The 21,784-nt window shown below is 42.9% G+C and overlaps 1 protein-coding gene across 12 annotated transcripts in view; it reads left to right on the forward strand.

The window, feature by feature from the left end:
- The window catches only part of LOC117054593 (aldo-keto reductase family 1 member C3-like), a 45,927-nt gene that overhangs the window by 20,684 nt on the left and 3,459 nt on the right, over positions 1–21,784 (forward strand). For 3 of the 12 annotated variants that reach the window (XM_033163555.1, XM_033163550.1, XM_033163557.1), the window contains exons 7-9: positions 1,769–1,934; positions 2,611–2,693; positions 3,911–4,193. In XM_033163555.1, the coding sequence (XP_033019446.1) occupies positions 1,769–1,934; positions 2,611–2,693; positions 3,911–3,953 (292 nt within the window). In that variant the 3' untranslated portion in view covers positions 3,954–4,193. Of the gene's footprint in view, positions 1–1,768; positions 1,935–2,610; positions 2,694–3,910; positions 4,194–6,385; positions 6,580–7,805; positions 7,959–8,624; positions 8,742–9,518; positions 9,597–9,812; positions 9,936–11,586; positions 11,697–13,293; positions 13,460–14,124; positions 14,208–14,577; positions 14,769–17,350; positions 17,548–19,004; positions 19,173–19,851; positions 19,969–21,057; positions 21,136–21,311; positions 21,435–21,784 lie in introns of those variants that run through there. The other 9 variants (XM_033163558.1, XM_033163553.1, XM_033163556.1 and 6 more) reach the window with 7 other exon arrangements.

Consider the following 21,784-nt stretch of genomic DNA (forward strand, 5'->3'; position numbering starts at 1 on the left):
TTCCCATTACTGAAGTGTTTTTATATATATGTATAACTGCTTGACATCTCCCAAACATATGTTTTTAAATGTTGTGGGCAGGGAGTTATTTAATAATTTCTGCTTCTGAAATTTTGTGCTGTTTTTAAATCATATTTATATTGTCTTTAATGGTGCTTTAAGCAGTAGAATGGCAGGGATGAAAGGGCCCTGCATCCAGTCTTCCATTTAAATGATTGTGGCATTTCTCTTTTTTTACATAGCTTGTTTCGTGTGTCTCAAATTTTTTATCGTATTGTTTTTATCTATTTTGGAAGCCACTTAAATGCTTATTTTTTACACGTGGGACCAGCAACAAATATTGAGTTCTCCTTCAAAACAATGAGCTGTGCTATCTTCCAGGATCCTCCATTTCATTTGAACTCCCTCCCTCTTTTCCGTATCAACTCTCCAACAGGCACACAGGATTGTCTGAGCCTTTCTTTCCCTCCTTAGGTACCCGTGTGACGGAAAAGTTTGTTTTGCTGGACAGGTTTGGTCCCCAAGTGTTTTTCTTTTTCCCTGCCAGCAAACAGTTAACGAATGGCAGGCTCTGATTGGCTGGGGTTCCAGGAGGGGGACTTGAAAAGAAGAGGATTTTTTTGGTGAGACAGTTTGGTAGGTTGGAAGAATAGGGAGGGAGATAAGGAGTGAGAGGAGACAGAGTTGCTTCTGGGTAGAAACATCCACTCTGAGGAATATATCACAAGATAGAGAAAGGAGTCTCTGAACTTAGTGTGAAGGACAGTGTGTGGTGTCCTATAAGAGTAATAGGCCAGAAATGAACTGGGAGGCTGAAGCTGAGCCAGGAGAAGTAGAAGCTGTGAGAATTCCAGTCAGGAGGGGAGAGATTCTTCTGCAAAAAGAGAAGACTCCCAAACCAGTTAAGAGGGGTGGGGAGATCCCTTGGGTCTGTTACGTGCAGTACCTAGGGAGTAGGGTTGTCAAAGGGGTGTGTAACCGCTTTGTTTAAGAACCAAAGTATTAAGTGGCAACAGCCGTGCACCAACTGAGAAATAACTGAAGTGAAATAGCATTATAATCTGAAGTATCCTATGTTTTACCCACTTGGGTCATAAACTTCCTTTGTTTTACAAAATATTTGTTGTTTATTTGATCAAATCCTGCCTGAGACTCCAAAGTATTAAGTTTTCCCTCACACAAATCCTCCACAAAATAATCTGGAGTAGTTTGTAGGAATTCGTGGAATTGGTATTCTGTGAGGTGGGTGTGCTATATTTAAGTGAGGGCGGGCCCAACGGCACCATGGAAAAAGTGCCGTTGCGCTGTCGCATCCCCCCTCCCCCAAAATGCTGATTGTACTTCAGCAAAGAAAAGGACCTCTCTTTTGTGCATGGATGCTACCATTTTGCCTACAGAATGATCCACGTGCAAAGAATGAGTTTGTGATTTATTGGGGGAAGAGCACAATACTAAAAACTTGTCAATATCCTTCTTAAACTGTGGAGTCCAGAACTAGACACAGTATTCCAGGTGAAGTCTGACCAATGCATAATACTTCCCTTGATCGGAACACTATACTTCTGCTGATGCAGCCTAGAATAGCGTTAGCTTCTCTTCCTGCTGCATCACACTGTGAATCATGTTAAGCTTGTGGTCTACAAAGACCCCTACATCCTTCTCATATATACTGCTGTCAAGCCAAGTGTCCCCATCCTATATTTGTGTGTGTATATTTATGCATCTTGACACCAGAAACACACCTTCTCTCCATGTTGCTCTCCGACAGGACAGATCAAAACTCTCCTGTCCTGCTTGAAGATCCTTTGCTGGTTGCGATGGCCAAGAAGTACAACAAAAGCCCAGCTCTCGTGGCTATTCGCTACCAAGTGCAGCGTGGCCTGGTGGTCCTAGTGAAGGCCGACACCAGAAAGCAAATTGAGGAAGACATCCAGGTAAAGCAGTATATATAAATCCATTAAAAACAATATTGAAAAAGCATATCATTTGAACACTGTGATCGCATGGCTCACATAACTAGTGCGGGGGTAAGTGAGTGAAGATGCACATCTTATCCACCATGAATTTGTTTATTGTTTAAAGCCATTCAAGTTGGTGGCTGTCACTGCCTCCCATGGGAGCAAGTTCGGTAGTTTAGCTATACACTGTAAGAAAATAATAATAATAATAATAATAATAATAATAATAATAATAATAATAAAAACCAACAACTGTCCATCTTGCTGGGTTTCCCCAGCTACTCTGGATGGCTCCCAACAGAATGTTAAAAGCACGATAAAACATCAAACATTAAAAACTTCCCTAAACAGGGCTGCCTTCAGATGTCTTCTAAATGTCAGATTGTTCTTTATTTCCTTCACATCTGATGGGAGGGCATTCCACAGGGTGGGTGCCACTACCGAGAAGCCACTCTGCCTGGTTCCCTGTAACCTCATTTCTCGCAGGGAGGACATCTGGACTGAAGCTGTTGAATGAAAGAATTAAACTTTGGAAGGTGGTGGCAAAGTTGATTTGGTATCTCTGTTGCTGGAAAAATGTGCACAGCTCTGAGGTACAAGAAGAAGGCATCAGGTAAAAGCACCTCAGCATTTTATTTTCTCCTCCTGACAGGCATTTACTTTCCAGCTGTCTGAGGATGATATGAAATCCATTGATGGCCTTCACAAAAGCATGAGCTATATAAAAGCGGACGCGTAAGTCATATTTAAATAGTATGCATATGAATACATAAAAGTGCTTCACGCTGGGATTCAAACTGCAAGAAGAAGAGTTTGGATTGGATATCCCGCTTTATCACTACCCGAAGGAGTCTCACAGCGGGTAACATTATCCTTTCCCTTCCTCCCCCACAACAAACACTCTGTAAGGTGAGTGGGGCTGAGGGAATTCAGAGAAGTGTGACTAGCCCAAGGTCACCCAGCAGCTGCATGTGGCGGAGCGGGGGAGCAAACCCAGTTCCCCAGAATATGAGTCTACCACTCTTAACCACTACACCACAATGGCTCTCCAGAGCAAAAGGGAGAAAAGATATGGCATCCATCTCTTCTCTTCATAGAGAATAAGGTGTAATTATAGAAGGAATTACCTTGGAGACTTTGTACCAAAGCCCCATGCATGGTTAGAGTGGGGTGCAAGTGTATGGACAAGTGTCCATGTCGTAGAATTGTAGAGTTGGAAGGGACCACGGGGGTCATCTAGTCCAGCCCCCTGCAAAGCAGGAATCTTTTGCCCAGCGTGCGGCTCGAAACCATGGCCCTGTGATTAAGTTCCATCCTCTAGTCCAGTTTCTGACAAAATGTAATGTTTCTAAACTCCCCACAATTTACCCCATGGCAATTCAGGATCTTTTCCCACTATAAAACAAGTTGTAGCTTTGCTGCTCACCTGACAGTTGCTCTGTGCTTTGAAACCAGGCTTGCAAATACCCTTGAGACCAATGCCATATGATGATGTGATGACATTCCCAGGAGCATTTTAGGAGGGGGGAAGAAGGCTGCCTCATGCATTACTGCCAGGAAGGGACTCCCAAAACAGCATTTGTCATTCTGCCCCTACCTGAAAGTCTTGAAACGACGTTGGGGAAGTGAAGGGAGACCTTTGACCCAACCCTTTTGTGCCACTTTGATCAGCAAACAGGACTGTGTTCATCATCTAGGGGTTATTTTCTCTAGTAAGAAAATGGACACAGAATCCTTCCGATATTGCAAGTTTTAGATTGTAACATGGTGGACCATTTTGACTTTCAGCCTCCCAGATTTTCAGCAGGGTGGGCATTTGATGGCAAACACGGGGAGTTTACCATGCACTGTGTGAAATGGTCTCATGAGGCAATGGCTGGCAACAGATCATTTTTTGTTGCTTGTGCATCTTCCACACGCTTGAGTGTTGACTCTCTTTTGTTTTGTTTCAGATATGCTGGTCACCCACAGTATTACCCACCAGATGTGGAATAAGGACTTGTCTCCCATCTCCAATTTATCCCCTTCTGAACCTGGGTTGTTTTCCATGGAAAACACTGGGCAAATCTGTCAGTATCAGTTCCTCCCAGCATCTCATTTTCCACTCTTCCATTCCTCTCATCTCCATATCAGTTTGGGATGAAAAAAAAGTCTTGAAAATTCATCAGTGCAAATTTCTTCTACCATACACATTTTTCTTTGCACCTTTGTCTAAAATAAAGCATTTTTGCATCATGTTTTCACTAATATATGCTCTTTAATTCATACTTTACCCCACTATATGCATTTTTGTAATGGTTCTGTAGCTGAACAACTGCATCACAAAATTCAGAGAATTGCCACTTTCTTATGATAACTGCATTTTGATTTGCTTATTGGTTCAAGAAGTATGCGCTGTGTAACGGTAAAGAAAAGGACCCCTGACAGTAAAGTCCTGTAGTGAACGACTCTGGGGTTGTGGCGCTCATCTCGTTTACTGGCCGAGGGAGCCGACGGTTCTCCGCAGACAGTTTTTCCAGATCATATGGCCAGCATAACTATACCGCTTCTGGCGAAACAAGAGCAACACACGTAAACGCCATTTACCTTCCCGCCGGAGCAGTACCTATTTATCTACTTGCACTTTGCCATGCCTTTGAACTGCTAGGTGGGCTGTGTAGTTTCTCATTAAAATGTGAACAGAATTGAACTGCTCCTCCATCCCTAGTTCTCTCTAATGTGTCAAATAGCAGCTTCAAGGGGGTGAGTCATATATTGAAAATAGCACAAGCTGGGGGGAGGATTAACTTTCATAAAAAAAAAAAAGCAATTGCATAGCCTGAGATTTATTGCCAAAATGATTTGAAATAACTTCAGAAAATAAGAAGAGCCTGCAGGATCAGGCCAGTGGCCCATCTAGTCCAGCATCCTGTTCTCACAGTTGCCAACCAGATGCCTGAGGGAAGAAGGACATGAGAGGAAACCTCTAAATTAGAAATTCGCTGCTTCCACTTCTGAGGAAGGGATGGGCAGCAGTGACTATTGCTGGCTCTGAGGTCCTCTGCTGGCTGTGAGGAGTAAAGGGCACAGGGTTTCAACTGTCTGCCAGCTCAACCTGAAATGACTTCTGACTGTTTCTCTGGTTGCAGATGATGTTATACAAATGCATTCTATTCTCTGGAGTCTGTAACAATATTCAAAGTGTCCTTGCCGAAATCATTTGTTGCTACTTGCTGTCTCCCACTCAGCCCCAGCTTTGCGTAACCTGAACCCTCCAGTAAAGGCTGAGGCTGTGGACACTCTTCCTTTTAATCTGCATTCAGGGTGATCCCACGGCTGGTTTGGAAAGCGTTGTGCACACGGCACCACATTCCACATCCTTTATCCATCCTTACATTTCTTACGGTGCATTGGATTTTGATGGTGTTTACTCCAAACCAGAAGGTGACTGTGTAAACAAACACACCCTGAGGGACAGCTCAGTTGGTACAGAATGAGACTCTAATCTCAGCGTTGTGGGTTTGAGCCCCACGTTGGGCGAAAGATTCCTGCATTGCAAGGGGTTGGAAGAGGTGATCCTCAGGGTCCCTTCCAAGTCTACATTTTTATGATCCAATGATATAGAGCACTTTTAAAGCATATGACCTCTCGAAAAGAATTCTGGGAACTGTAGTTTACCCCTCACAAAGCTACCATTCCCAGCAACTTTAACAAATCTCTGTTCCCAGGATTCTTTGGGGAATGCTGTGCACATCAAATGTGTTTTCCATGTGCTGGCAAAGTGTACACAGCCAGAGGCAGTTTGGGATCTTATTTCTATGCTCCTTTCCTTCCTTACATCCTTTGAGTGTTCACTGGCACTCAGAATACCCGGCTTCATTGGGTTAACAGATGCCTCCACATATTTCATTTATTATTTTGTTTTGGAGGATATATGTTTTCGTTTTATTAATACAGCCTGAAGAAAAGGTTTGTGTAGTTTTTAGGCTTGCTTTTCCTATGTCTATCATTTATGAATCTAACAAAGAGGTGAGGTTTCTTGATGAAAAATTGCAATAGGCCTCTGCATTGCTTTATTGGAACATGATGGAGGAGGAGGAGGAGGAGGAGGAGGATGAAAAAGAAGAAAGAAAGAAAGAAAGAAAGAAAGAAAGAAAGAAAGAAAGAAAGAAAGAAAGCTATTTTTTATCCTGTGAAAGCAATGCTGCTTAGTCCACGATGAAACTGCTGGTGTAGCAAATGACATTCTGCTGAAAGCTACTGATAAAAAGTTGGCCATGGGTTATTCATCTTGTGAAAGCAATGCTGCTAAGTCAACAAGGAAACTGCTGGTGTACCAAAGGACATTCTGCTGATAGTTACTGATTAAAAGTTGGGCATAGGTTTCCCTGCCCTTCTCTCTCATTTCTTTGGAGTATTTAAGCTCTCTCCTCCTATAATGCCTACAGAAGGCATTTCATTGGAAACACAAACTTCATTTTTTCACTCTTTTGCCACTAGAGTGTTGTGCAGTTTCAGCCTGGAGCCAAGAACTGAACAAGCACAGAAGCAGAAAATGGCACTTAGCAAAGACCGTGGCATTACAATGAATGATGGGAACAAAATCCCCATATTGGGGTTTGGAACCTATCCCCCAGACGCTGTAAGTAAAACATTTAACTCTCAGATTTGTTTTTGAGGAGCAAAATGCCTGCCAGCTGCTGGGTGCTTCGTAAATTGCAAAGCACAGCATGAGATACCTCAACTGACCTGAGAAGCCAATTGTGCATGAGAATTTCTTGTGCCGCCGCAGCCTAGAATGCAACAGACGCTTTTCAGCACATAAAGCACTGCTTCTCATTCAACAAGGGTCCTGAGTCAGTAGATTCAGGAGCAAATAATGTTTTGTGCAAGACTTGGATGGTTTGTAGCTGAAAAACTTTCTCTCTTTTTTTTATAAGAATTTTTTTTAAAACAACAAACACAAAATACAACAAAACAATACATAACACTACAAAACTACAAAAAATAACCAAATTAAACACAAAAATACATAAATCTTAACAAACACTTATTGAACTATCCTTATCATGTTCCTCACATTGTTTAGGGACCTCCTCACATCCTCTCTTCTGCGTTCATTTCTAATCTTCTTTAGTAATTTTATAACATTATAAAATCATCATTCTCATCTAGTCTTAATCCATATACACATTATAAAATCATCATTCTCATCTATTCTTAATCCTTATAAAAATGAATGTAAAATATTTCTATCTACTTCTTATATCCTATCTTAATCTAACTAATAGCATTACTGTAGCCTTATATGTCCTTTGATTTCAATTTCAAATATCAATCTTTTCACGTTGTTTCAAATAATCTTTAAATTTCTTCCAATTCTCCTGCACCGTTTCTTCCCTATGGTCTCAGAGTTTCCCGGTCAGTTCTGCGAGTTCCATATATTCAATCATCTTGTAGCTGAAAAACGTTCTCAATCCATTCTTGGATATCTCTCCTATTTCACAAACATTTAAATGATTTTTTAAAAAAGTGTTTTACAAACTGCATGTCTCAACAGTGTTCCAATGTTTGAACCAAAATAACTGGCAAGTTAATTGATTTCTCATTTTAATTCTTGAATGCCATTCGGTGGCACAATGTTATTTCGCACATGTAACATATATAAATCACTTTTTCTATACGCTTTTTCTTTCTTTTCCTTTGATGCCTTTTCCCCAGCCTATCTGAGTCCCTGGGACTCAGGTCTAGTTTGACAGGGTCCACCGACACTCAGTGTCACTTACAGGTACCCTTTGATATTAATTTCCCCACTGAAGCAGAGACGTTGACTATTTATTTTTTTGTTTTTCCTTTTCAACCGGTAAGTGTGAAGAGGCTACAAAGATAGCAATAGAATTCGGCTTCCGTCTCATTGATAGCGCATATCTTTACCAGTCTGAGGAGCACGTTGGGCGGGCCGTTCGTGCGAAGATTTCAGATGGAACAGTAAAAAGGGAAGACATTTTCTACACTGGAAAAGTGAGTGAGTTTGGCATTTTTTAATGAAATGAGTAAAATCTAGTGCCTGCATCATGATGCAATTTCACAGACATTATTTAACAAAATCTGAGCAAAATACCTCTCCCTATATAAACCTACCCGGATTCTGTGTTCAACCTCTGAGGTTCTTCGTGTGCCTCCTCCATTTGAGGCTCAGAGGGCAGCAATAGGAGAACGGGGCCTTTTTTGCATGGCTCCCCATTTGGGGAATGCTCTCTGCAGGGAGGTTCATTATACACCTTTAGCTGCTAAGTGAAAATGTTCCCCTTTAACCAGGCCATGGGCTGATTAATATTATACAGCCTTTTTTAACATGTCGGTGGGAGGATGGATTACTGTTTTGTTGCTTCTGTTTTGACTATTCATTTGTGCTTTTATCTTGTGAACCACCCTGAGATCTTTTGATTAAGGGCCATATATAATTTTAATAAATAAATGGTAAAAATATTATTTATTAGCAATAATGGTTTTATTTAATTGCTTTACCTAACTACCTCACCACAGCAATTTGGAATATTCTTCAGAACAATATCTAAGTTTGCCCTTAAAACTGTGCACACCAGAATAGTCATCTGCCACAGCTAAATTGTCTGAGACCAAAAAACGTTTTGGCTGTGTGAATATATAAATATATATTTTTGACAGCTCTGGAGTACCTTCCACCGCCCTGAGCTGGTTCGGAAATGCTTAGAAGAATCGCTGAAGAAACTCCAGTTTGACTACATGGATCTATTCTTAATTCACAGTCCGTGTTCTATGAAGGTAAATAATTATTGATGTCATAAATCAAGAATTGAGTACAATATTTGAATGGTGGGGGGGAGCCTACTAAAAATATTTGATTCCCTGAAGGAACATTGGGAATTCTCATTTCCTAGAGATGCTGACAATTCTCTGCTCAAACATATCTTAAGCAAAGAATGATCACTCCCAGATTTTGGGGGAGAAACATGCCAGTTAAAGAAAACCTTTGCATATAATGATTACATTAACCACATGGGCATCATAAGAACGAAATTGTTTGCAGAGCAGGACTTGGCGAGGGAGAGAGGGAAGAAATAAAAGGGTTGGAGAGATGGGGAGACAGACCTGTACAGAGGGAGAAGACAGTTTGTTCTATGTGGCACAGAAAGAATTAAAGCATGTTTGGGGAACCTGTGATTTTCCAGATGTTGCTGAATTGCAACTCCTATCATCCCTGATCATTGTCCTTGCTGGCTGCAGTTTATGGGACTTGGAGGGCAGCAAAGCCTGGAGATCCACTGTTTCCCCACCTCTGGCTTAAAAGAGACAATACTGAGTATTGCAACGTAAATATTTTTTCCTGGATAAAGTAACACTTTATCCCTCTTGAAAAAACAAGAATGTCCAATGTGGTGCTTGTGACTTGAGTTTCCTACAGCCTTGCACTGTGGTATCGGCCCCTGCAAGGTTAACTCTCTTTTTTATCACTGTCCATTAGTATTAGATAGTATTACAGAGATAAGAGAACTTCTAGGACTGACCTGCACTTATTCCCTCCCCCTCCTTCTTTTCCAGCCTGGACCAGATTTATTTCCCATGGGAGAAGACAAAAAACCGATTTTTGACAACGTAGATCTTCGGCAGACATGGGAGGTAGGTGCCTGGGATTAGGAAATCCAGCCCTTGAGTCATTTGGGTACACAGCACAGTAGCCTTACACCAGAGGAAGCATGTCCAGAACAATGACTCACACAATGGCTCCTATGAGAGCTGGTGAACTATAAGCCTCCAATCTTAATCTGGAAAAAAGTGTGGCATCCGCTATTCAACAAACACCACTCAACCAACAAGTCGTATTCTCTTTGCCAGGCAATGGAAGCGTGCAAAGATGCTGGCTTGGTGAGGTCCATCGGAGTGTCCAACTTCACCCGTAAGCAGCTGGAAATGATCCTGAACAAGCCAGGATTGAAACACAAGCCAGTGATAAACCAGGTGAAGTGTGATTGACCTTTGTAGGGGTTTGTTCCATGTGTTGTGTGGCGAGGCCCTGGGCCCCGCAGTTCCCTTAGATAATAAACCCATGGACACAAATATTTTGGGTTAATGGTATAAATTAGGCTACAGCTTTATTGTTTACAAATGTGAGCAGTTTGGCTTAGGCATTGGGTAAAACCAGACCATATCCTGACTCCTGCACATCCGCAGGAAGTCTCTTAACAGTAAACCACCGTTAGGGGGAGCCCTATGATGTACATCAATTAAGAGCACCCCCACGGTCTCTGACGGGATCGTGGCATTGCCCTAGCCCACGCCCAGGCTTTGGACAGGATCCACACCCCCGGATCCCTTTAACAGGGTACCTTTAATGGGAAGGGGCAGCAACCTCACCTCCCATGAAGGAGGCTTAACCAATGCCTAAGTTGTGACGATTGCTACAAGGTAGGAGAAACCAAATGGCTGGTGCCAGTTTGCCAAATGGAAAAATTCCTACCTGGCTCCAACAATAAGGCGGCTGACATTAGTCCATAGGAAGGCTGAAGTCAAGAAACGCATAAAAAGAGGGCGGGTGAGCTGGGAGATCAAATGAGGAGGCAAATGGAGGCCGCCCCCCAACTGCATCGCAGATTAAATGGCAAGCAGACATGCCCCTGGCTAACTCGATTGGTCAACCAGGGGCGTGATGTGGCTGGGAGTCCCAATGATGAGGGCGGCATCTCTCCGTCCACTGCCAGGTCACAGGGGGGTCCTGGATGCCCTCCCACAACTCTGTCCCCGGAAGAAGAGGAGCGGTCTTGTTGCAAGCTTTTTTATTTCAGCTTTTTGGTGAGAGGACCTTTGTTTTGACAAACATAGTCAGTCCCTGAAAAAGCTTGCTTAAGGCTACAAGGTTGCAGATCCTGTCACAAGAAGATATGGTTATGAGTTGTGGGGTGGACTCCCCTTATTCCCAGAACTAGTAATGGTCCAGATAGTCCCATTTGATGCACTATCCAATTCATATATGGCAGTAGAGGGTGCAAGGGGGGGAATACAGTCCCCCAGACAATTACCGGTAGTTCTCACGTCCTCCCCCCATACTTTCTGCCATTGGTGAGCCACAGTGGTGACACTTTTCACATACAAAATGCATTTACACAGGGAGGATTATTCAAAACTATACCATTACTTCCTTACATGTGGAATAAAACTGCCCCCTTTGGAAAGTCGTGTGCCCCCCCGCCCCTAATTTTATTTTCTGATGTCTCCACTGCTCAGTTTGATTGGAACTTTCAGTTTATTGAGACCCTGATAAAACAGAGTCCCAGATCATCTGCTTAACTTGATGGAAAGCCATGTAAATCCCCCATCAGACCTTTCTGCACTTAGGAGATCTCCAACAGGACTGGAGTGACAGGAGATTGTGGGGGAATAAGCCCTGTCCCCCATCTTCAGCTAACACATATTTCATGGATGAGGAGCGTGGCAATGGAAGCCACAAATGCAAGAATGGTCATCTAATGATTCTGATGAATCAGAAATCAAAACTACACTTCAAGAAATATTAGCATGGTTCTGCTTCTCTGTCTTTCCTTTATTTCACGGTATTCTTTGTTTCATCTGAATTCTCACTTTTGGGTTATGTTGGGGGATTTTGAATCTGCAGGTTGAATGCCATCCTTATCGGAACCAAAGCAAGCTGCTGGCCTTCTGCAAGTCAAACAATATCCTCGTGGAAGGATATAGTGTCCTAGGATCCCAAAGAGACCCAAAATGGTAAGAAATGAAGCCAAAACGTTTGGGGATCACATCAGGGACCACCTGTGCCCACTCATCCCCAGCATCTGCATCAGCTCTGAAGCTTGTATTCTTGGCCCCACAATTAATAAAGATCCTCGTGGTGGATACCAGCACCAGGGCCTTTTCTGTAGTGGCCCCACAGTTGGGGAACTCATCCCAGAGAGAGATTTACAAAGCTCTTCCCCTCCCATTTTAGACACTCTTAGAAACCTTCCCAGTGCTGAAGTGTATAAAACTGCTTGACTTCTCCCAAACATATGTTTTTTAAATGTTGCAGGTAGGAGGCTATTTAAGAATTTCTGCTTCTGAAATTTTGTGCTCTTTTTAAATCATATTTATATTATGTTTAATGGTGCTTTAAGCAGTAGAATGGCAGGGATGAAAGGGCCCTGCACCCGGCCTTGCATTTAAATTATTATAACATTTTACTTTTTGCATAGCCTGTTCCCTATGTTTCTGTATTTTGAGTTCTGTTGTTTTCATCTGTATTGGAAGCCACTCTACTGATTATTTTTCACAAGTGGGACAGGCAACAAACCTTTGCAATACTGAGTTCTCCTGTTCTGGCTTCAGTCCAGTGAGCCATGCCTTCTTCCAGGACACTCCATTACACTTGACCTACCCCCCTAATGAACTATATTTTCTCTCCAACACGTACTCAGGATTCGTTACCCACAGAGCAGACACAATCCCCGTTGGCCTGCTTTTCTTTTCTTTCTTGGTTGTTCCCCCCAAGTACATTTTTGTACTTATGCAACGCTTTGGGTTCCCTCAAGCCTGCTAAGACCTTTCTTTTGTCTATGTATAGTAGTATGTAGTATGTATAGTACAATTTATGTAGGAGGAAGGCATATTAAAAAATTAAATTAATTCAAATCAACCATACAACTGTTAATTTAAAAAAAAAACTTACTTACTTACTTGGATTTTTATACTTCCCCCTCACCACCACCCACCTAAGGGAGTCCATTCCATTGTTGCACAGCCCTTACTGCCAGAATGTTCCTCCTAATATTTAGTCAGAATCTTCTTTCTTGTAATTTGAATCCATTGATTCAGGTCCTACCCTCTGAAGCAATAAAAAACAAGTGAGCTCCATCTTCCATGAGGCAGCCCTTCTGATATTTGAAGATGGTTATCACATCACCTGTCCGTCTACCCTTCTCCATGCTAAACATTCTTCGCTCCTTCAACCATTCCTCACATGGCTCACGTTCCAGATATTTTATCATTTTGTTCGGGCTCCTCTGCACATGTTCCAGCTTGTCAATATCCTTCTTAAACTGTGGAGTCCAGAACTGGACACAGTATTCCATGTGAAGTCTGACCAATGCATAATACTTCCCTTGATCGGGACACTATACTTCTGTTGATGCTGCTTAGAATAGCGTTAGCTTCACTTCCTGCTGCATCACACTGTGAATCATGTTAAGCTTGTGGTCTACAAAGACCCCTACATCCTTTTCATATATACTGCTGTTAAGCCAAGTGCCCCCCATTCTATATTTGTGTGTATATATTTGTGCATCTTGACACCAGAAACACACCTTCTCTCCATGTTGCTCTCTAACAGGTCAAATCCAGATGCTCCTCCCCTGCTTGAAGACCCTTTGTTGGTTGCGATCGCCAAGAAGTACAACAAAAGCCCAGCTCTCGTGGCTATTCGCTACCAACTGCAACGAGGCCTGGTGGTCCTAGTGAAGACCTACACCAGAAAGCGAATTGAGGAAAATGTCCAGGTAAAGCAGTATATATAAATCCATTTAAAAAAAAAAAATACTGAAAAAGCACATCATTTGGACACTGTGATCTCACGGGTCACATGACTCGTTCGAGAGGGATGATGCACATATTGATTTTGGGACTCAAGAAGTTGGAGGAATCTCCAGCAGTGTGTATTCAGAAGCATCACTGCTTCCGACAACGAAGGCAGAGTGCGGCCATCATGACTAGCTACCATTGGTATTCTTATCCACCATGAATTTGTCTAATTTTTAAAGCCATCCAAGTTGGTGTCTGTCACTGCCTCCCATGGGAGAAAGTTCAGTAGTTCAGCTATGCACTGCATGAAGAACCTCAGTAGCTGGACTATGACTTCTCTCACCCCTGACCATTGGCCATGATGGCGGAGACGGATGGGGAATTGGAGTCCATCAACATTTGGGGGGCCACAGTTTCCCCACTCCTGTTCTATTGCAAACCTACATTACTATGCATATATAATTCCCTCAGTGGGAGGACATCTGGACTGAAGCTGTTGAATGAAGGAATTAAACTTTGGAAGGTGGTAGCAAAGTTTGCTTTGGTATCTCCGTCGCTGGAAAAAGGTGCACAGCTCTGAGGTGCAAAAAGAAGGCATGAGTAAAAAGCACCTCAGCATTATTATTATTTTTCCTCCTGACAGGCATTTTCTTTCCAGCTGTCTGAGGAGGATATGAAATCCATTGATGGCCTTCACAAAGGCATGAGCTTTTTAAAACCAGAAATGTAAGTCATATTTCAATAGTATGCATATAAATACATAAAAGTGGTTCACACAAGAATTCATACTGCGAGAGCAAAAGGGGGGGAAAGATCTGGCACCCATCTCTTCTCTTCATAGAGAATAAGGTGTAATTATAGAAGGAATTACAGTGGAGACTTTGTACCAAAGCCCCATGCATGGTTGAACTGGGGTGCATTTTGACTTTCAGCCTCCCAGATTTTCAGCAGGGTGGGCATTTGATGGCGAACTCGGTGAGTTTACCATGCACTGTGTGAAATGGTCTCATGAGGCAACCGCTGGCAACAGATCAATTTTTGTTGCTTGTGCATCTTCCACACCCCTGAGTGTTGACTCTCTTTTGTTTGGTTTCAGCTTTGCTGGTCACCCACAGTATAACCCACCAGATGTGGAATAAGGACTCGTTTCCCATCTCCAATTTATCTCCTTCTGAACCTGGGTCCTTTTTCATGGAAAACACTGGGCAAATCTGCCAGTATCAGTTCCTCCCAGCATCTCATTTTCCACTCTTCAGTTCCTCACATCTCCATATCAGTTTGGGATGGAAAATAATCTCATGAAAATTCCTCAGTTCAAATTTCTCCTACCGTACACATTTTTCTTTGCACTTTTGGCTGAAATAAAGCATGTTTGCACGGTGTCTTTATTGATATATGCTCTTTAATGCACACTTTAACCCAGTTTATGTATTTTTGCAATTATTCTGTAGCTGAACAACTGCATCACAAAATTCAGAGAATTGCCACTTTCTCAGGATAAGTGCATTTCAATCTGCATATTGCTTCAAGAAGTGTGAGCGGTGTAGTTTCTCATTAAAATGTGCCAGTTTGCCAAATGGAAAAATTCCTACCTGGCTCCAACAATAAGGCAGCTGACATTAGTCCATAGCAAGGCTGAAGTCAAGCAACGCATAAAAAGTGCGTGGGTGAACTGGGAGATCCAATGAGGAGGCAAATGGAGGCCGCCCCCCAACTGCATCACAGATTAAATGGCAAGCAGACATGCCCCTGGCTAACTCGATTGGTCAACCAGGGGCCTGATGTGGCTGGGAGTCCCAATGACGCGGGCGGCATCCCTCCGCCCACTGCCAGGTCACAGGGTCCTGGGTGCCCTCCCACAACTCTGTCCACGGAGGAAGTTAATAATAATAATAATAATAATAATAATAATAATAATAATAATAATTTATTTATACCCAGCCCATCTGGCCGGGTCTCCCCAGCCACTCTGGGCGGCCTCCAACAAATACCAAAATACAATACAGAGTCACAAATTAAAAACTTCCCTAAACAGGGCTGCCTTCAGGTATTTTCTAAATGACAGGTAGTTGTTTATCTCTCTAACTCCTGATGGGAGGGCGTTCCACAGGGCGGGCGCCACTACCGAAAAGGCCCTCTGTCTGGTTCCCTGTAGCTTTGCTTCTCGCGGTGAGGGAACCAACAGAAGGCCCTCGGCGCTGGATCTCAGTGTCCGGGCTGAATGATGGGGGTGGCGACGCTCCTTCAGGTATACAGGACCGAGGCCGTTTAGGGCTTTAAAGGTCAACACCAACACTTTGAACTGTGCTCGGAAACGTACTGGGAGCCAATGCAGATCTCTCAGGACTGGTGTTATGTGGTCCCGGCGGCCACTCCCAGTCACCAGTCTAGCTGCCGCATTCTGGATTAATTGCAGTTTCCGGGTCACCTTCAAAGGTAGCCCCACGTAGAGCGCATTGCAGTAGTCCAAGCGGGAGATAACTAGAGCATGCACCACTCTGGCAAGACAGTCTTCGGGCAGGTAGGGTCTCAGCCTGCGTACCAGATGGAGCTGGTAGACAGCCGCCCTGGACACAGAATTAACCTGCGCTTCCATGGACAGCTGTGAGTCCAAAATGACTCCCAGGCTGCGCACCTGGTCCTTCAGGGGCACAATTACCCCATTCAGGACCAGGGAGTCCCCCACACCCGCCTGCCTCCTGTCCCTCAAAAACAGTACTTCTGTCTTGTCAGGATTCAACCTCAATCTGTTAGCCGCCATCCATCCTCCAACAGCCTCCAGGCACTCACACAGGACCTTCACCGCCTCCACTGGTTCTGATTTAAAAGAGAGGTAGAGCTGGGTGTCATCTGCATATTGATGAACACCCAACACAAACCCCCTGATGATCTCTCCCAGCTGCTTCATATAGATATTAAAAAGCATGGGGGAGAGGACAGAACCCTGAGGCACCCCACAAGTGAGAGCCCAGGGGTCTGAACACTCATCCCCCACCACCACTTTCTGAACACGGCCCAGGAGGAAAGAGCAGAACCACTGTATAACAGTGCCCCCAGCTCCCAACCCCTCTAGCCGGTCCAGAAGGATGTTATGGTCGATGGTGTCAAAGGCCGCTGAGAGATCCAGCAGAACCAGGAAACAGCTCTCACCTTTGTCCCTAGCTCGCCAGAGATCATCAACCAGCGCGACCAAGGCAGTTTCAGTCCCATGATGAGGCCTGAATCCTGATTGGAAGGGATCCAAATGGTCCGCATCTTCCAGGCGTGCTTGGAGTTGTTCAGCAACCACCCGCTCAATCACCTTGCCCAAGAATGGTAGATTTGAGACTGGGCGATAGTTGGCCATATTGGCCGGGTCTAGAGATGTTTTTTTAAGAAGCGGTTTCAAGGGGGTGATTCGTATATTGAAAATAGCACAAGCCAGGGGGAGGATTAACCTTCATAAAAAGAAGCAGCTGCGTAGACTGAGATTTATTGCCAAGATGATTTGAAATAAATTCAGAAAATAAGAAGAGCCTGCAGGATCAGGCCAGTGGCCCTTCTAGTCCAGCATTTACTAATCCAACAAAGAGGTGAAATTTCTTGATTTAAGATTGCAATAAGCCTCTGCATTGCTTTATTGGAACGATAATAATAATAATAATAATAATAATAATAATAATAATAATAATAATAAATAAATAAATAAATAAATAAATAAATACAGCTATAATGCTGCTAAGTGAACAATGAAAGCTGCAGGTGTACCAAAAGGCATTCTGCAGAAAATCACTGATAATAATTGGCCATAGGTTTCCCCGCCCTTCTCTCTCATTTCTTCAGGGCATTTGCTTAGACACTCCCCTCCTATCGTGCCAACAGAAGACATTTTATTGGTAACACGGACTTCATTTTTCTCATTCGGGTTTTTCCTTTCACCACAAGAGTGTTGTTCAGTTTCAGCCTGGAGCCAAGAACTGAAGAAGCACAGAAGCAGAAAATGGCACTTAGCAAAGACCGTGGCATTACAATGAATGATGGGAACAAAATCCCCATATTGGGGTTTGGAACCTATACCCCGGACACTGTAAGTAAAACATTTAACTCTCACAATTATAACAAACTTAGTTGGTCTCTAAGGTGCCACTGGAAGGATTTTTTGTTGTTGTTGTTGTTTTGTTTTGACTATAGCAGACCAACACGGCTACCTACCTGTAACTGTCTCACAATTATAGTAACTTGTTTTTGAGGAACAAGATGCCTGCCAGCTGCTGGGTGCTTCATACGTTGCAAAGCACAGCATGAGATACCTCAACTGATCTGAGAAAACCAATTGTGCATGAGAATTTCTTGTGCCATCACATCCAAGAATGCAACAGATGCTTTGCAGCAGATAAAGCACCGCTTCTCATTCAACAAGGGGCCCTGAGTCAGCAGACTTGGGAGCGAATAATGTTTTCTGCAAGACTTGGATGGTTTGGAGCTGAGAAACAGTTTCCAGTGTGAATTGCAATGCTGCAGGGTTCAAACTCCCCTATGCAAAATGTCTAGTGATATTTTTGAAAATCTTTCTATAGAACTACAAGTGCCCACTGTCAATTTTGTTGGGAGTAACAATGTTGTCCAAAATCACCAGGCATAGGCTAACTATTCTGGACACTAACAATAAATACAGAATCAATTCTTTATCCAAACCATCATTTGTTCCATATCACCAGCAATGCAAATAGAAATAGAATAGAAATACTTTATTGTCACTGTACCACATGTTTACAGCGAGATTAAACAACCCCCCCACTCCCCCACAATCTCTCAGTCCTTGTTACACTCTATGTGCTGTCGTACAACCTCCAACCCCGAACGTAAGCTGCAATTTTGCTGTCTTCCATTCAGCAGCCTCACAGCCCACAGGTAAAAACTGTTCTTTAACCTGTTTGTGTGGCTTATCATGCTTCTATATCTCCTGCACAAAGGAGATATAGAATGAAGGGATCAATGTTGATTCTTATTTTGTAATTAAATTAATTTCTAGGAACATCATGAATTTACTAAATGAAAACTACCACTCAATTTTTCAACGGAATTTTCCTTTTTCCATTTTTCCAATTCATATGTCTGCTCCATTCATACATAAAGTGAGGGTAGAATCTATTTTATACAAAGAGATACATGCTGATGAAGAGACTTTCTCAATCCCGTCTTGGACATCTCTCCAATTTCTCAAACATTTTAACCATATTTTTGAAAAGAGCATTCTACAAACCGTATGTCTCCACAGTGTTCCACTGTTTGAACCAAAATAACTGGCAAGTTAATGGATTACTCATTTTAAATCTTGCATGCCATTTGGTGGCACAATGGTATTTCAAACATACAACACATATAAATCATTTTTTTTCTATATGCCTTTACTTTCTTTTTCTTTGATGTGTCTAGACTCAGGTCTAGTTTGACAAGGTCCACCGACACTCAGTGTTACTTTTATATTAATTTCCCCACTGAAGCAGAGATCTTGACTAACTTTTTCACCTTTTCAACTGGCAGAGTCAAATAAGTAAGTGTGAGGAGGCTACAAAGATAGCAATAGAAGTCGGCTTCCGTCATATTGATGGCGCATATATATACCAGACAGAGGAGCAAGTTGGGCGGGCCGTTCGTGCGAAGATTTCAGATGGAACAGTAAAAAGGGAAGACATTTTCTACACTGGAAAAGTGAGTGAGATTGGTATTTATTTATTTTTGTAAAAAAGGGTAGAATATGGTGCCTGCATCATGATGCAATTACACATTTCACAGACATTATTTAACCAAATCAGAGCAAAATGCCTCCCCCTATATAAACCTACCCTGATTCTGTGTTTATCCTCTGAGGCACTTCTTTGTGTGCCTCCTTCATGAAAGGCTACGGTGAGCGGCAACATGAGGACAGGGCCTTTTCTGCGTGGCTCCCTGTTTGTGAAACGCTCTCTGCAGGGAGATTCATTATACACCTTTAGCCACTAAGTAAAAATGTTCCCCTTTTACCAGGCCATGGGCTGATTAATATTCTACAGCCTTTTTGAACATGTCGGTGCGAGGATGGATTACTGTTTTGTTGCTTCTGTTTTGACTATTCATTTGTGCTTTTATCTTGTGAACCACCCTGAGATCTTTTGATTAAGGGCAATATGGAAATTTAATAAATAAATGGTAAAAAGATTGTTTATAAGCAATAATGATTTTTAAATTGCTTTACCTCACCACGGCAATTCAAAATACTCTTCAGAACAATATTTGAGTGTGTCCTTTACACTGTGCACACCAGAATAGTCATCTGCCACAGCTAAACTGTCCCGATATCCCAAAACTCTATGGCTCTTTGAAAATACAAATATCTTTATATTTTTGACAGCTCTGGAGTACCTTCCACCGCCCTGAGCTGGTTCGGAAATGCTTAGAAGAATCACTGAAGAAACTCCAGTTTGACTACATGGATCTGTTCATAATCGACAATCCATATTCTATGAAGGTAAATAATGACTGATGTCATAATGCAAGTATTGAGTACAATATTTGAATTGGGGGGGGGGAGCCTACTAAAAATATTTAATTCCCTGAAGGAACATTTAATTCCCTGAAGGAAACATACGTTTCCGAGCACAATTCAAAGTGTTGGTGCTGACCTTTAAAGCCCTAAACGGCCTCGGTCCTGTATACCTGAAGGAGCGTCTCCACCCCCATCATTCAGCCCGGACACTGAGATCCAGTGCCGAGGGCCTTCTGTCGGTTCCCTCACTGCGAGAAGCAAAACTACAGGGAACCAGGCAGAGGGCCTTCTCGGTAGTGGCGCCCGCCCTGTGGAACGCCCTCCCATCACAGGTCAAGGAAATAAACAACTACCTGACATTCAGAAAAAACCTGAAGGCAGCCCTTTTTAGGGAAGTTTTTAATGTGTGATATTTTTGTATTTGATTTCTGTTGGAAGCCGCCCAGAGTGGCTGGGGAAATCCAGCCAGATGGGCGGGGTACAAATAATAAATATTATTATAATTATTATTATTGGGAATTCTCATTTCCTAAAGAAAGAAATTGTTTGCAAAGCAGGACTTGGCGAGGGAGCAAGGGAAGAAAAAAATGGGTTGGAGAAATGGGGAGACAAACCTGTGCAGAGAGAGAAGACAGTTTGTTCTATGTGGCACAGAAACAATTAGAGCATGTTTGGGGAACCTGTGATTTTCCAGATGTTGCTGAATTGCAACTCCTATCATCCCTGATCATTGTCCTTGCTGGCTGCAGTTTATGGGACTTGGAGGGCAGCAAAGCCTGGAGATCCACTGTTTCCCCACCTCTGGATTAAAGGAGACAATACTGAGTTAATATTGCTACATTAATATTTTTTCCTGGCTAAAGTAGCACTGCATCCCTCTTGAAACAACAAGAATGGCAAATGTGGTGCTTGTGACTTGAGTTTCTCACAGATCCCTGCACTGTGGTATTGTCACCTGCAACTTTAACTCCATTTTTCTATCACTGTCCATTAGTATTACATAGTATTACAGAGATAAGATAACTTCTAGGCCTGACCTGCACTCATTCCCTCCTCCTCCTTCTTTTCCAGCCTGGACCAGATGTTTTTCCCATTGGAGAAGACAAAAAACCGATTTTTGACAACGTAGATCTTCGGCAGACATGGGAGGTAGGTGCCTGGGATTAGGAAATCCAGCCTTTGAGTCATTCAGATACAGAGCACAGTAGCCTTACACCAGACAAGGCATGACTCACACAATGGCTCTTATGAGAATCTGGAAAAAAGTGTGGCCTCAGCTATTCAACAAACACCACTCAACCAACATGTCGTGTTTTCTTTGCCAGGCAATGGAGGCGTGCAAAGATGCCGGCTTGGTGAGGTCCATCGGAGTGTCCAACTTCACCCGTAAGCAGCTGGAAATGATCCTGAACAAGCCAGGATTGAAACACAAGCCAGTGATAAACCAGGTCAAGTGTGGTTGCCTTTTGTAGGGGTTTGTTCCAAGCACGGTTCAATGCTTCTTTATTTACTGTAAGATCTTTCTGTGAGAGGACCTTTGTTTTGACGAACACAGCCATTCTCTGAAAAAAACTTCCTTAAAGCTATAAGGTGGCAGATCCAGTCTCAAGAAGATATAGTTATGAGTTGTGGGGTGGGCTCCCCTAAATTCCTGGAACCAGTAATAGGTTCTCATTTAATAAAGAACTCTGAATCCTCAGACAAAAGGAAGTGTGGAGAAGTCCATAATGTTTGAAATAAGCATCTCAGGTAGAAGGAGGCCTGCAAGCAGTCCGTGTCAGGATCATCCTACACGCAA

The sequence above is a fragment of the Lacerta agilis genome, chromosome 10, assembly GCF_009819535.1.
Source record: "Lacerta agilis isolate rLacAgi1 chromosome 10, rLacAgi1.pri, whole genome shotgun sequence".
Lineage (NCBI taxonomy): Eukaryota > Metazoa > Chordata > Lepidosauria > Squamata > Lacertidae > Lacerta > Lacerta agilis.